Genomic DNA, 12,856 nt, shown 5'->3' with positions numbered 1-12,856 from the left:
GTCTCATGTCCTTAGAGGAATTACAATGGTTTTAGACGTATGTGTAATATCCTGAGAATATCCCCTGTGCCTGAACCTGTGTCTCATGTCCTTAGAAGAATTGCAATGGTTTTAGACATATGTGTAATATCCTGAGAATATCCCCTGTGCCTGAACCTGTGTCTCATGTCCTTAGAGGATATCATGAGAATATCCCCTGTGCCTGAACCTGTGTCTCATGACCTTAGAGGAATTACAATGGATATCCTGAGAATATCCCCTGTGCCTGAACCTGTGTCTCATGTCCTTAGAGGATATCCTGAGAATATCCCCTGTGCCTGAACCTGTGTCTCATGTCCTTAGAGGATATCCTGAGAATATCCCCTGTGCCTGAACCTGTGTCTCATGTCCTTAGAGGATATCCTGAGAATATCCCCTGTGCCTGACCTTGTCTCTCATGTCCTTAGAGGATATCCTGAGAATATCCCCTGTGCCTGAACCTGTGTCTCATGTCCTTAGAGGAATTACAATGGTTTTAGACATATGTGTAATATCCTGAGAATATCCCCTGTGCCTGAACCTGTGTCTCATGTCCTTAGAGGAGTTACAATGGTTTTAGATGTATGTGTAATATCCTGAGAATATCCCCTGTGCCTGAACCTGTGTCTCATGTCCTTAGAGGAATTACAATGGTTTTAGACTTATGTGTAATATCCTGAGAATATCCCCTGTGCCTGAACCTGTCTCTCACGTCCTTAGAGGAAATACAATGGTTTTAGACGTATGTGTAATATCCTGAGAATATCCCCTGTGCCTGAACCTGTGTCTCACGTCCTTAGAGGAAATACAATGGTTTTAGACGTATGTGTAATATCCTGAGAATATCCCCTGTGCCTGAACCTGTGTCTCGTCCTTACAGGAATTACAATGGTTTTAGACGTATGTGTAATATCCTGAGAATATCCCCTGTGCCTGAACCTGTGTCTCGTCCTTACAGGAATTACAATGGTTTTAGATGTATGTGTAATATCCTGAGAATATCCCCTATGCCTGAACCTGTGTCTCATGTCCTTAGAGGAATTACAATGGTTTTAGATGTATGTGTAATATCCTGAGAATATCCCCTCTGCCAGAACCTGTGTCTCATATTCTTAGAGGAATTACAATGGTTTTAGACATATGTGTAATATCCTGAGAATATCCCCTGTGCCTGAACCTGTGTCTCGGAATTACAATGGTTTTAGACGATATATCCTGAGAATATCCCCTCTGCCAGAACCTGTGTCTCATATTCTGAGAGGAATTACAATGGTTTTAGACATATGTGTAATATCCTGAGAATATCCCCTGTGCCTGAACCTGTGTCTCATGTCCTTAGAGGAATTACAATGGTTTTAGACGTATGTGTAATATCTTGAGAATATCCCCTGTGCCTGAACCTGTGTCTCATGTCCTTAGAGGATATCCTGAGAATATCCCCTGTGCCTGAACCTCTGTCTCATGTCCTTAGAGGAATTACAATGGTTTTAGACATATGTGTAATATCCTGAGAATATCCCCTGTGCCTGAACATGTGTCTCATGTCCTTAGAGTATATCCTGAGAATATCCCCTGTGGCTGAACCTGTGTCTTATGTCCTTAGATGAATTACAATGGTTTTAGACGTATGTGTAATATCCTGAGGATATCCCCTGTGCCTGAACCTGTGTCTCATGTCCTTAGAGGAATTACAATGGTTTTAGACGTATGTGTAATATCCTGAGAATATCCCGTGTGCCTGAACCTGTGTCGTATGTCCTTAGAGGAATTACAATGGTTTTAGATGTATGTGTAATATCCTGAGAATATCCCCTGTGCCTGAACCTGTGTCTCATGTCCTTAGAGGAATTACAATGGTTTTAGACATATGTGTAATATCCTGAGAATATCCCCTGTGCCTGAACCTGTGTCTCATGTCCTTAGAGGAATTACAATGGTTTTCGACATATGCGTAATATCCTGGGAATATCCCTTGTGCCTGAACCTGTGTCTCATGTCCTTAGAGGATATCCTGAGAATATCCCCTGTGGCTGAACCTGTGTCTCATGTCCTTAGAGGAATTACAATGGTTTTAGACATATGTGTAATATCCTGAGAATATCCCCTGTGCCTGAACCTGTGTCTCATGTCCTTAGAGGAATTACAATGGTTTTAGACATATGTGTAATATCCTGAGAATATCCCCTGTGGCTGAACCTGTGTCTCATGTCCTTAGAGGAATTACAATGGTTTTAGACGTATGTGTACTATCCTGAGAATATCCCCTGTGCCTGAACCTGTGTCTCATGTCCTTAGAGGAATTACAATGGTTTTAGACGTATGTGTAATTTCCTGAGAATATCCCCTGTGCCTGAATATGTGTCTTATGTCCTTAGAGGAATTACAATGGTTTTAGACATATGTGTAATATCCTGAGAATATCCCCTGTGCCTGAACCTGTGTCTCATGTCCTTAGAGGAATTACAATGGTTTTAGATGTATGTGTAATATCCTGAGAATATCCCCTGTGCCTGAACCTGTGTCTCATGTCCTTAGAGGAATTACAATGGTTTTAGACGTATGTGTAATATCCTGAGAATATCCCCTGTGCCTGAACCTGTGTCTCATGTCCTTAGAGGAATTACAATGGTTTTAGACGTATGTGTAATATCCTGAGAATATCCACTGTGCCTGAACCTGTGTCTCATGTCCTTAAAGGATATCCTGAGAATATCCCCTGTGGCTGAAACTGTGTCCCATGTCCTTAGAGGATATCCTGAGAATATCCCCTGTGCCTGAACCTGTGTCTCATGTCCTTAGAGGAATTATCTTAATCCTGCAGTCTAGAACAAACTCTATGTAATCTTGGAAACTGATTTTGGAATGTTCCTTATCATGTGGTGGGGGATGACAGCTACTGACCTGAGCAGTTTCTGGTACAAGGTGGTGGTAATTGTGCCATATACAGCCTCAGTGACAGTCACAAATAGGTAGGCTAAGGAGGATAAACACAATTTAAAAGAAAATACTGTTCTGACTAATTTTCATTGAGGTATTGCACATGTTCTTTTAAGTCTTCCACTTCTGATTTCTCTATCATCCAATAGCTGTTTAGCAAGCAATGCTTACAAGCATCACATACAGAAACAAATTATGCACTGGGTCCCAAATCTTGACTTCTTTTAAGGAATCTATGAAAACATTATGCATAAAAAGAATCAAATGATACACTATTCAAGGCCCATGATGTGTCCGTAGCATTTGTGTGTTAGTACCGGATACGAGTCTAATCAAAAAGTTATTGAAGTCCAGATGGTAAACATCTGCCTTGATAAGGCCATAGTTTACAGCTTCGATAGCTGCCTTGTAAAGAGTACTAGAGCAGAGAGCCTTAACATCAAAGGTGCATAAGAACAACTTGGCCTTAAACTGTTTGCCTTTTATTACGTTTTAGAATACAAGTGAAACCTTCAATCATCCCTTAGAAGTTTTAGAAGAAGAGAGAAACTTAGCTCTAGTAAGCCAAGTAATAGTTCTATAAGTGACTGACTTCCTCAGACAATTGGTCTACCTGGTGGACTTTTGGCCTGTTTATGAATTTTGGAAGAATATAAAAGGATTAAGAAGTGAGGACTGCTAACTGTAGTTGTTTGAATGGTCTCTAATCAATAACATATTCCTGCATTAAAAAAACAGAAAGAACCCAGAAGCTCATCAATCAACGTTAAAACCTGAAGTAGGGATGCAGTTAGGCTACAGGCAAGCCGCTCATCAGTTAGTTGTGCTACAGCTTTTTTAAGATGTACAGTGGAGGACTGGACTGGTTGTGAGTCTTTGCGTCATGAAAAGCAGTGCTCTATGACCTGTTTGAATGGTACTGTATCATTTTTATGTAGCAAAGTGGTTTGGTTCTTCTTCCTTCTAATCCATTACAGAGTACCCATTCAAGCCTCCAAAGGATGGCAATATTTTAATTATTCATATTTCTCTCCATATTTGAGCTGCTACTTTGGGCTGTTTGGGATTTTGCAGTTTTTATGGTGGGTTTTCCACCTTTATGTTTCATCCTGGATGGAGTTTTCTTTTTTACCCAGGATGGACACATAGGGTAGTAGTGTAGATTTTGATGGATTTTGCTGTTGTTGACAAGTCAAACTGCTCAAGTATTTGCTGACAGTTTAAACTGAACTGTCCAGGCTCAAACCTGTTGTTCACGAGAGAACTCTGCATATAGACACCTTGAGTTTCTTGAGGCTTGTGCTTTGCATTTTCCATTTGTTTCCACCATTCCAGACTGATGATGTAGCTTTGGTGGGCTTCTGCAATGTGAAGAAATGGAGTACTGGTGTCCTTCGGGAGGGGGGGGGTGTTTCTTTGTCAGCCACATGAATCAAGTTTTAAGACCTAAAGATACTATTTAATGGTCATTCACACTGTTAACAACATTTGGACAGTTACATTTAACTTGAGTTTTATGTTTTCAGACAATATTTTATTCTGATATGTAAAGTTATATTATTCAAATAGCTGTTAGATTTGAATAAGAATTCATTTACTGTGTTATATTGTCAAAGTTTTCATAAGTTTACATTTTATACTGTTCTTTGCATTTGAAATACTTATAAGAGGCTGAACTTGTCAAAACATCAAATTAATACACTCAGGAAATGAAATCATTGCTTGCAAATTGCTATTACAAACAGGAATTGGACTTTCTGTGGAACAGGATGTATTATGTATATATGGTAGAAAGTACCTGACTCTTCTGAGGGGATAAATTGAACAGAATCATACAATTCATAGTAAGTACCTTATCATTCAGAAGCAAGCTTAATACAAGTCATGAATGGCATGCTGGTTCAGCAATTCAGGGTTTCTCTCTCACAGTTCTTGAGTAAAGGGTTCAATTCCGATGTCTGCTCACTGCAATGTGAAATTTACATGTTCTTCATGTTCACATGAGATTTCCTTGGCTACTCTGGTCTCATCCCAGTTTCCTAAATCAGGCGGTTTGATTGGCTGTTCTTAATTAGCTATATTTATTATATTTACTCACTGCCTTGTGGTCTGTGTCATAGGTACAAATTGTGCTCATTGGAAGTATCCTCATCAAATTCAAAAATGATTACATTAAATTTAAAATTATATTTTACTATGTAATATAAATCATATGACAGAAAATATCACTCAAGCATCTGATTAAACATGTCTAGAGGGGATGTCACCAAATAAATCTTCTCCGCATAAAATGCAGAAAAAAGTGCTAATGAACACATGATGGAAATCAGTTTTAACTTTGAAACACTGAAGGAAAGTTAAAGAAGCAAATAATTTACAGAAGTTAATGTCAGCTGCTACACGCACATAATCAGTAAAACATAAAACCAGAAAAATCATAACATACCGGTACATTCTCAACTTCTGTTCTCATCAAGTCTTCATAGATTTCATCACCTTCATCATCCTCTGCCTCAACGCAATCATATAAATCATCATCTTCTCCAGTGTCACTAGAAGAAATAGAATTATGGGACTTAGTATGTGTCACAGGAACAGTATGTTCTTATTGCACAAGTAAAACAAAACAAAACAAAATGCCAGCAAAACTGTCTTCCAAAGTGGAGTGCATTAGTTATTTTATCAGTTCATGTTATGTTAGCCTGTTAGGTCATGTTATTTTAGCACATCAGTTCATGTTATCTACTTAGTTCATTCATGTTCAAAGCAAATGGACTAATTTCTGAAACTAACTTTGTTGGAAGCAAGTTATGGTATGAAGGAATATGAGAGTCGAGGCAGTTCTGTCTTCCAAGGTAGGAAGGCAAAAATCATCAGACTGGTGTTTTCTAGCAGTGTACAGCTTCTGCTATCAGTTCTTGAGCATGTGCATGCTTTTGTTTCAATGCATATTGGCTGGTCTGTGTGCCAGGACTGCACAGTTGTGCATATCTCCTGACAATGCACATAAAAGACTGATGCATCACTTCACATTGGTATCCCTTCTCACCTCTTCCAAGTTACACATTCAGTCTGCCCCTCACTTAGCATTCATGTCACTGATGGAGCACAGACGTATCACTGACAGACTATGTGGAACAAAGTTCAATAATTAAAACACAGAATGGAAGCTGCTTCATAGGACATCTATTGATTGCATTTTTTGATTTGGCAATTTCCAGATCTTTTACATGTGAGAACCAGGGTAGGTGGCTTGCAGCTTACTTAATTCATAGTTAGAATGCAAGCATGTTGTAGTGCAGATACTTCAGAGCGATAACAGTGAAGGAAAAACAATTATTGTGGAGTGCGGTTTCCTGCAGCGTATCTTTTTATAAGGCGCTCAAAGTGTTTACTTTTTCTCTTCCCTGAATTTATTCTCAAGTATAAACCAGTCAATATGGCTGTTTTCAGACTTATACTGTCACCTTTTCTTTTGTTAGAGATAATTTGACCTTATATCCCTTCCCCTTCAAATAGGATTCATGTTGATCTATTGGCAGACGTCTCCTTCATTAATTTGACATTATATCCCTTCCCCTTCAAATAGGATTCATGTTGATCTATTGACAGACGTCTCCTTCATTAATTTGACATTATATCCCTTCCCCTTCAAATAGGATTCATGTTGATCTATTGACAGACGTCTCCTTCATTAATTTGACATTATATCCCTTCCCCTTCAAATAGGATTCATGTTGATCTATTGACAGACGTCTCCTTCATTAATTTGACGTTATATCCCTTCCCCTTCAAATAGGATTCATGTTAATCTATTGACAGACGTCTCCTTCATTAATTTGACATTATATCCCTTCCCCTTCAAATAGGATTCATGTTGATCTATTGACAGACGTCTCCTTCATTAATTTGACCTTATATCCCTTCCCCTTCAAATAGGATTCATGTTGATCTACTGACAGACGTCTCCTTCATTAATTTGACGTTATATCCCTTCCCCTTCAAATAGGATTCATGTTGATCTATTGACAGACGTCTCCTTCATTAATTTGACGTTATATCCCTTCCCCTTCAAATAGGATTCATGTTGATCTATTGACAGACGTCTCCTTCATTAATTTGACGTTATATCCCTTCCCCTTCAAATAGGATTCATGTTGATCTACTGACAGACGTCTCCTTGATTGCTGACAGATCAAAAAGGTTCTACCTAAACCTTTTGGCAAACCTCAAAAACATTTTTCTTGCAAGGGGTGCACCCCTTCCCACTCCCCAAATATACAATGCAAACACCCTACATCCCTAAAATGATATATACTTACTGTGAGATCACACAACAGCTGAGAAAAGGGAAAGCCCCACTGTCATCTGAAGGTGTTTTGTCACAATTTCTCTGATTTATTGGCAGTTAAAAAATGGCTGCCAATATATTGGCTGTATTCCTTCAAAATGATGTTATAGGAGTGTACTAGTCTAATGGTCTTAGAGCCTTTACAAGCTTAGCACATAGGATTTTCATGGCACTGTGCCACCCAACCTTAGTTCCCAGTGCCTCTGTTGAGTAGAGCCACTGGAGTAATCCCCAGAGTGAATTTTCTATTTCACATCCACTGATCAAGATGTCTCTAGAAGAGGGCCAGTGAGGTGCTCTGTTTGACATGTATGGGAAGTCTATTATCATGTTGTGGAGCCCTTTAACAAAAGCACTATTTTGGAAGTGAGGAATTTGTACCATTCAACATATGACAGGTAAAGAGGATTCTGTATTCCCTCATTTTGTTCATAGTCTTTCTGCTAGGTGAAGCATCAATTAAGTGGGCACATCATATCTGTGAAACAAGATGTCACAATCTTCTTGCTTTACATGATATAAATATTTACTGTCTATAGTTCTTGATTTACTTTTTGTGTTGAATTTGTTTTAGGGTCCTTGATAGCTAATTTGCAGGCCTGTCACAAAACTGCAGCTGCCCAGTTTTTACATAGTTGTAACTGTGGAATGTTCCTTTCCCCATATCTGGTGGAGGCATCTGACAAATTATAACTTAAGAATGGTCTGTTTTAAGGAGAGAGAAGCATTATGCCAAGCCACATCTGATTCTGTTTTGCAATTCTACCATGCTGTCTGGGCACGTGACCAGTAACACATGAAAACATTCATCTGTGGGACAGAGTCACAGTTCCAATTGGGTCTATGGATTTACCCTGACAGGGGCTTCTGTATTACCTCATCATGCTCTTGATGTGAATTCATTATCTAGCTATCTGTTGGATAAAGTAGTGTATTTTTACACTCTAGAAAGCACTTGTTTTTACATCAAGAGGTCATTGGATTTTCCATCTAGTGCACTGGGAGATAGCCTGGTCTGTTTAGGTTAGGGAAACACCTGAAATTTCTACATGTAGTTTAATTGGCTAGAGGGCTTTTTAGTCAGCTTATCTTGTTTTTAGTGCCTTTATAAATTCTGTACAATTGAGTGGCCTTTGGCTCATTTATACAAAGTGAAGTACATTTTTTGAACAATCATACTTCTGTATCTGTATCTTAAAGTCGGTTTGTGGTAGTATTTCATATCTTTTGAGCTTGTTTGTGGTAGCATTTCACTCCAGACACTTGGATTATTCATCTAGTGGCAGTAGGTGATTACTGGTCTATCTGAGCTGGGAAACACACAAAAGGGATCTAAGTAATTTTTTTGCACTTTTGTGACTGTACTTCAGCAGTTTCAAAAAATTAAAAAAAATATTGTTTACTACTGATTTAAGTATTTAATTGTACTGTATTATGTTGCATCTGTTACTTGTATGGCTGTTGTATGTAGTTTGTATGTTCTTGTTATACTTGAGCTCCAAACCAGCTATTCTACATTATGAAGGTGTTTTTCTGCACCCTCATGGCAGAAGTGTGCTGACTTAACCTGTTTGAGTTGAGGATTGCTGGTGAAAGGGTTATTGTGCTTTCCTGGTTTATAGTTAGCTTTAAAACTTGTTTCTCTTTGTTGTATTTAAACTTTACATTTCCACAGTGCTGATCTTCACTCAGTGGTGGTTAGGTTAGCAGTGCCTTGAATAGACACAAAAGCCAAGAATCTCAGTTTTTCCCTAAACGGCTGTCAGTGAAAACCTGCCAAGCTTTTCTGCTGCTTTAGGAATAACTCAGTTGCACCCTGAGCACCTTTGCCTTATTGATCAACCTTACCCTACACAAAGTATTGGTTGCCCTTGTAGTCTTGACACGACACTCACAGTCCTGTCAAATCAACCCGTTCCCTTCCCTAATAAAACATATAGCAAGAGCCTGCTATCATGGATGGACAGTTTCCCATCATCTGCCTGGGCAGCTTGATAAACATGGGCATCCTGAAATGTATCAATTTTCTCATGTATACTGACAACCACGTACTCCTGAAACAAACAAATACTGTATGTGAAAGATGTAGTCACACTATGAAATTGGAGGCAAGACTCTCACATAAGGACAAACTGAATGCCAAACAGGTTTTCAACACACACACACACACACACACACACACACACACACACACACACACACACACACACACACACACACACACACACACTTCCCACACTAAATGAGGACATGACACATAATCCCAAATATGCAGAGGTACTCCCTAGTAAGTTACTAAAAGATCAGAGGTCTCCCAAACAGAAACCACTTACACACATACACACATACCAATGCAAAACAAAAACAACCACAACACATAATAACTCACACACTAGTGTCTCAACAAAAAAACTCATAAGGCATTACACCACAAACCTAATGTATTGGTTATAGGTGACTCCATTATGAGACATCAGATGTTCCCTTCCCCAGGCTGGATAAGGAACGTGTTATGGTTAGCTACCTGTCAGGTGCCAGGATCCATCTAGTCACTCAAGCACATTTCTCACCCCTAACTATTACCCAAACTCTCCTCTCTCAACCCCTACCATCACCTGGTTCACCAGCTACCTCTCTGAAAGACAGCAAGCCGTCAAATGGCAAAACTCACTTTCTTCCTTTCTACACACCCCTACCGGAGTTCCCAGGGTTTCATCTTAGGGCCCCTCCTCTAACATCTTCATTAACAACTTCCAGCAGTCTCTCTCCAATGCCATACTAATTCAATATGTTGAAGATTCGACCATTATTTGCACAGCAGACGCCCCCTCTGACCTACTTCTCAAAACTCAGTTAGCCCTCTCTAATACCGACTCATGAATGCATAGTAATCACCTTGCCTTAAATGCCAGTAAAACAAAGTTAATGATCTTCTCCCCATCCAAAAACACCAATATAGACAAAAACTCTTTTACAGTGACTGCTCAGAATAACAGCCCCATAGAAATAGTATCACATACCAAACTGCTTGGTGTCATAATTGATGAAAATCTAAAATTTGACATCCATATCCAAACTAATATAAATAAAACTCACCAAAAACTAGGTCTCCTGTATAGACACAATCATTACCTTACCCCTCCACCAGACACACCCTAACCTCTACTTACCTTCTTCCCTCTCTTATGTAAGGAGCCCCCCCTATTCACTAATCTTCAGCTAGGCTTACAGGCCAAGTTGGAACCTGTTACAATAAAATCTCCAAATTTGCAACCAATTCCAGACACTCATGACATCACTGTTTCTCTCTCCACTCCCTGAAATGGCTTGAACCTCCTAACTACCTCAAACTCCTTAGACTTAGTACTGCTCACAAGCTCATATTCAAACCTTCTAGTTGTCCTTCTCTGTCCACCTCTTTCACCCCTTACATTCCCAACTGCTCTCTAAGATCAGAAAACCACAATCTTCTAAACATATATAAGCCTCACCGTCCCCCTGGCGACCTACTATTTTCCTGCACCCTGGCTAAACTCTGAAATTCTCTCCCTACCACCCTTTGAAATACTCATAGCCACTCAAACTTCAAAACTCTTCTTCAATCTCACCTCCTTTCAAAGTGGGAATGTTCCTGTACCCCTACTACATAAACTCTTTAACACCATCTCCCATGCACTATATACCTCACCCTTCTATCACTGTGCTCTCTTACCCTTTGCCCCTACTTCCACTCTTACCCTGTACTCTATACCCCATAAACGTCCCCTAACCCACTCCCTTTCTCTACTATATACCACCTTTTACCTTTTCTCCCACCTCACGTCCTTCTCTCTGTCTTCTCCTCATATTTCTAACTTCCAAAAAAAATAATATATTTAGACTATATTAATTTCACTTGTGTAAATTATTACCTAGGATTAGAAATGTTATGTCTTTTTTAACAAATTGTATATTATCTCTGTATTTGTCACTGTTCTACTACTTTATTTACTTTTGTATAACTATTGAAAAATTGTCTACATCCTGTGGAGCTTTTCTCCTGGGACTCCACTGAAAACGGGCTCTTCCAGGCTCAGTGGACTATCATAAATAAATAAATAAACAATAAATAAATAAATAAATAAGCACTCGAGTCACTCATCAATAAGTACGGTACGACTCTGTCATAGTCCGTGTGGGGGTGAATGACTTGAGACAAACGCCACTGCATTATGAAGAGAGACATGACTGAGCTCTCAGATTATGTTTCACAGGCAGTTATAAACCCAGCCTTAAGGAGCATTTACAGTACCTTCTCCAAGGATGATGCCACGATACAAACAAAAAATGACTAACAATTGGCTTAGCTTCTGGTGTCAGTCCAAAGGGATCCAGTATCTATCAGCCTGGGAAGACACATGGTCAACAGGCCATGCTGCTTTGCCAGAGATAGTCTGCACCTGTCTCCTGTAGGCTTTTGGATACTGGCAAAAGCATTAGCCACTGCTATTGCCTTTTTATGCAGCGTCAAAATAACCAACCTCCCAACATAACAAAATCCTCACTGCATAAACTCAAGGTACTGCTACTTAACGCTAGGAGTGTAAATAAGAAACTGTATTACCTGGAAGCACCCCTCACTTTGGAAGATGCTGATATTTGTGCAGTCAACAAGACATGGTTCAAAGGCATGGAAATCACCCTGGCAGTGGAAGGTTAAAATTTCTTCCATGCATTCAGACCACAAACGGAGCATGAAAGAACAGGAGGAGGAGGAGGTGTGTCCATCTTCATTAAGGATTGGTACACCTTGAGACTGGTCAAACAGTGTGACTCTCTTGAGCTAGTCCATGTCCAATTAACTATAGGCAATACCCCCTACCACATCAATGTAAATGCTCTGGAACAGCTAGTGAGCACACCTACAAGAGGTTCAAATGTCCTGGACATAGTACTCACTAACATGGGGGAGCATTGCACTCACCGTTGTGATGTTCTCCTTGGTAAAATCAGACCATAAATCAGTCTCATATGAAGTAATTATAAGACAAGATACTCCATCAAAGTCAAAAACACAAGAAGTTTTCAAATACAAATCACTTCCTACGAAGCGATGGTATACGAAGTTTCAAAGTCCCCTTGAATGCAGATAATATGGACTCCTATGCAGAGGTGTGAACCAATGCCCTGTATAACCATTTAAGCTGTTGTATACAATCAGCTGTACCTAACTAGATTAAAACCAGGTCTTGCTGAAACAAACAAGCCACACTGTTGGACCCTAATATAAACAGGCTTTACAACAAGAGAAAGAAACTAACGTCCAAGAACATAAGGGAACTGGCACGGCAGAGGAAGAAAGCCATCTCTAGCTAAAGAAACAAATTAGAGACCTTGTCACGTCCTCCAACTAATTAGGAAACAAAAATAGCCTCCCTAGCTAAGGAAAATCACAAGACATTTTTTAACTATGTCTGAAATCTAAACGGGAACACCCAGCTATGCACTGAACTGGTTGTGGATGGCACTACCCATACTCAACCAAAGGTAATAGCCAACCTGCTATCTGGC

At 39.5% G+C, this 12,856-nt stretch overlaps 1 protein-coding gene across 1 annotated transcript in view; it reads right to left on the bottom strand.

Moving 5' to 3' along the window:
* VAV1 (vav guanine nucleotide exchange factor 1) overlaps positions 1-12,856 on the bottom strand; it is a gene marked incomplete at its 3' end in the record, with an annotated part of 1,650,237 nt that overhangs the window by 959,171 nt on the left and 678,210 nt on the right. Inside the window, 1 exon segment of the mRNA XM_044084720.1 lies at positions 5,402-5,507. Within this exon segment, the coding sequence (XP_043940655.1) occupies positions 5,402-5,507 (106 nt within the window).

Source organism: Protopterus annectens, chromosome 9.part0 (assembly GCF_019279795.1).
Source record: "Protopterus annectens isolate FY-2018-M chromosome 9.part0, PAN1.0, whole genome shotgun sequence".
Taxonomy (NCBI): Eukaryota; Metazoa; Chordata; order Ceratodontiformes; family Protopteridae; genus Protopterus; species Protopterus annectens.
The sequence above is the reverse complement of the archived record's forward strand: the minus strand, read 5'-3'. Positions and strand labels throughout refer to the sequence as shown.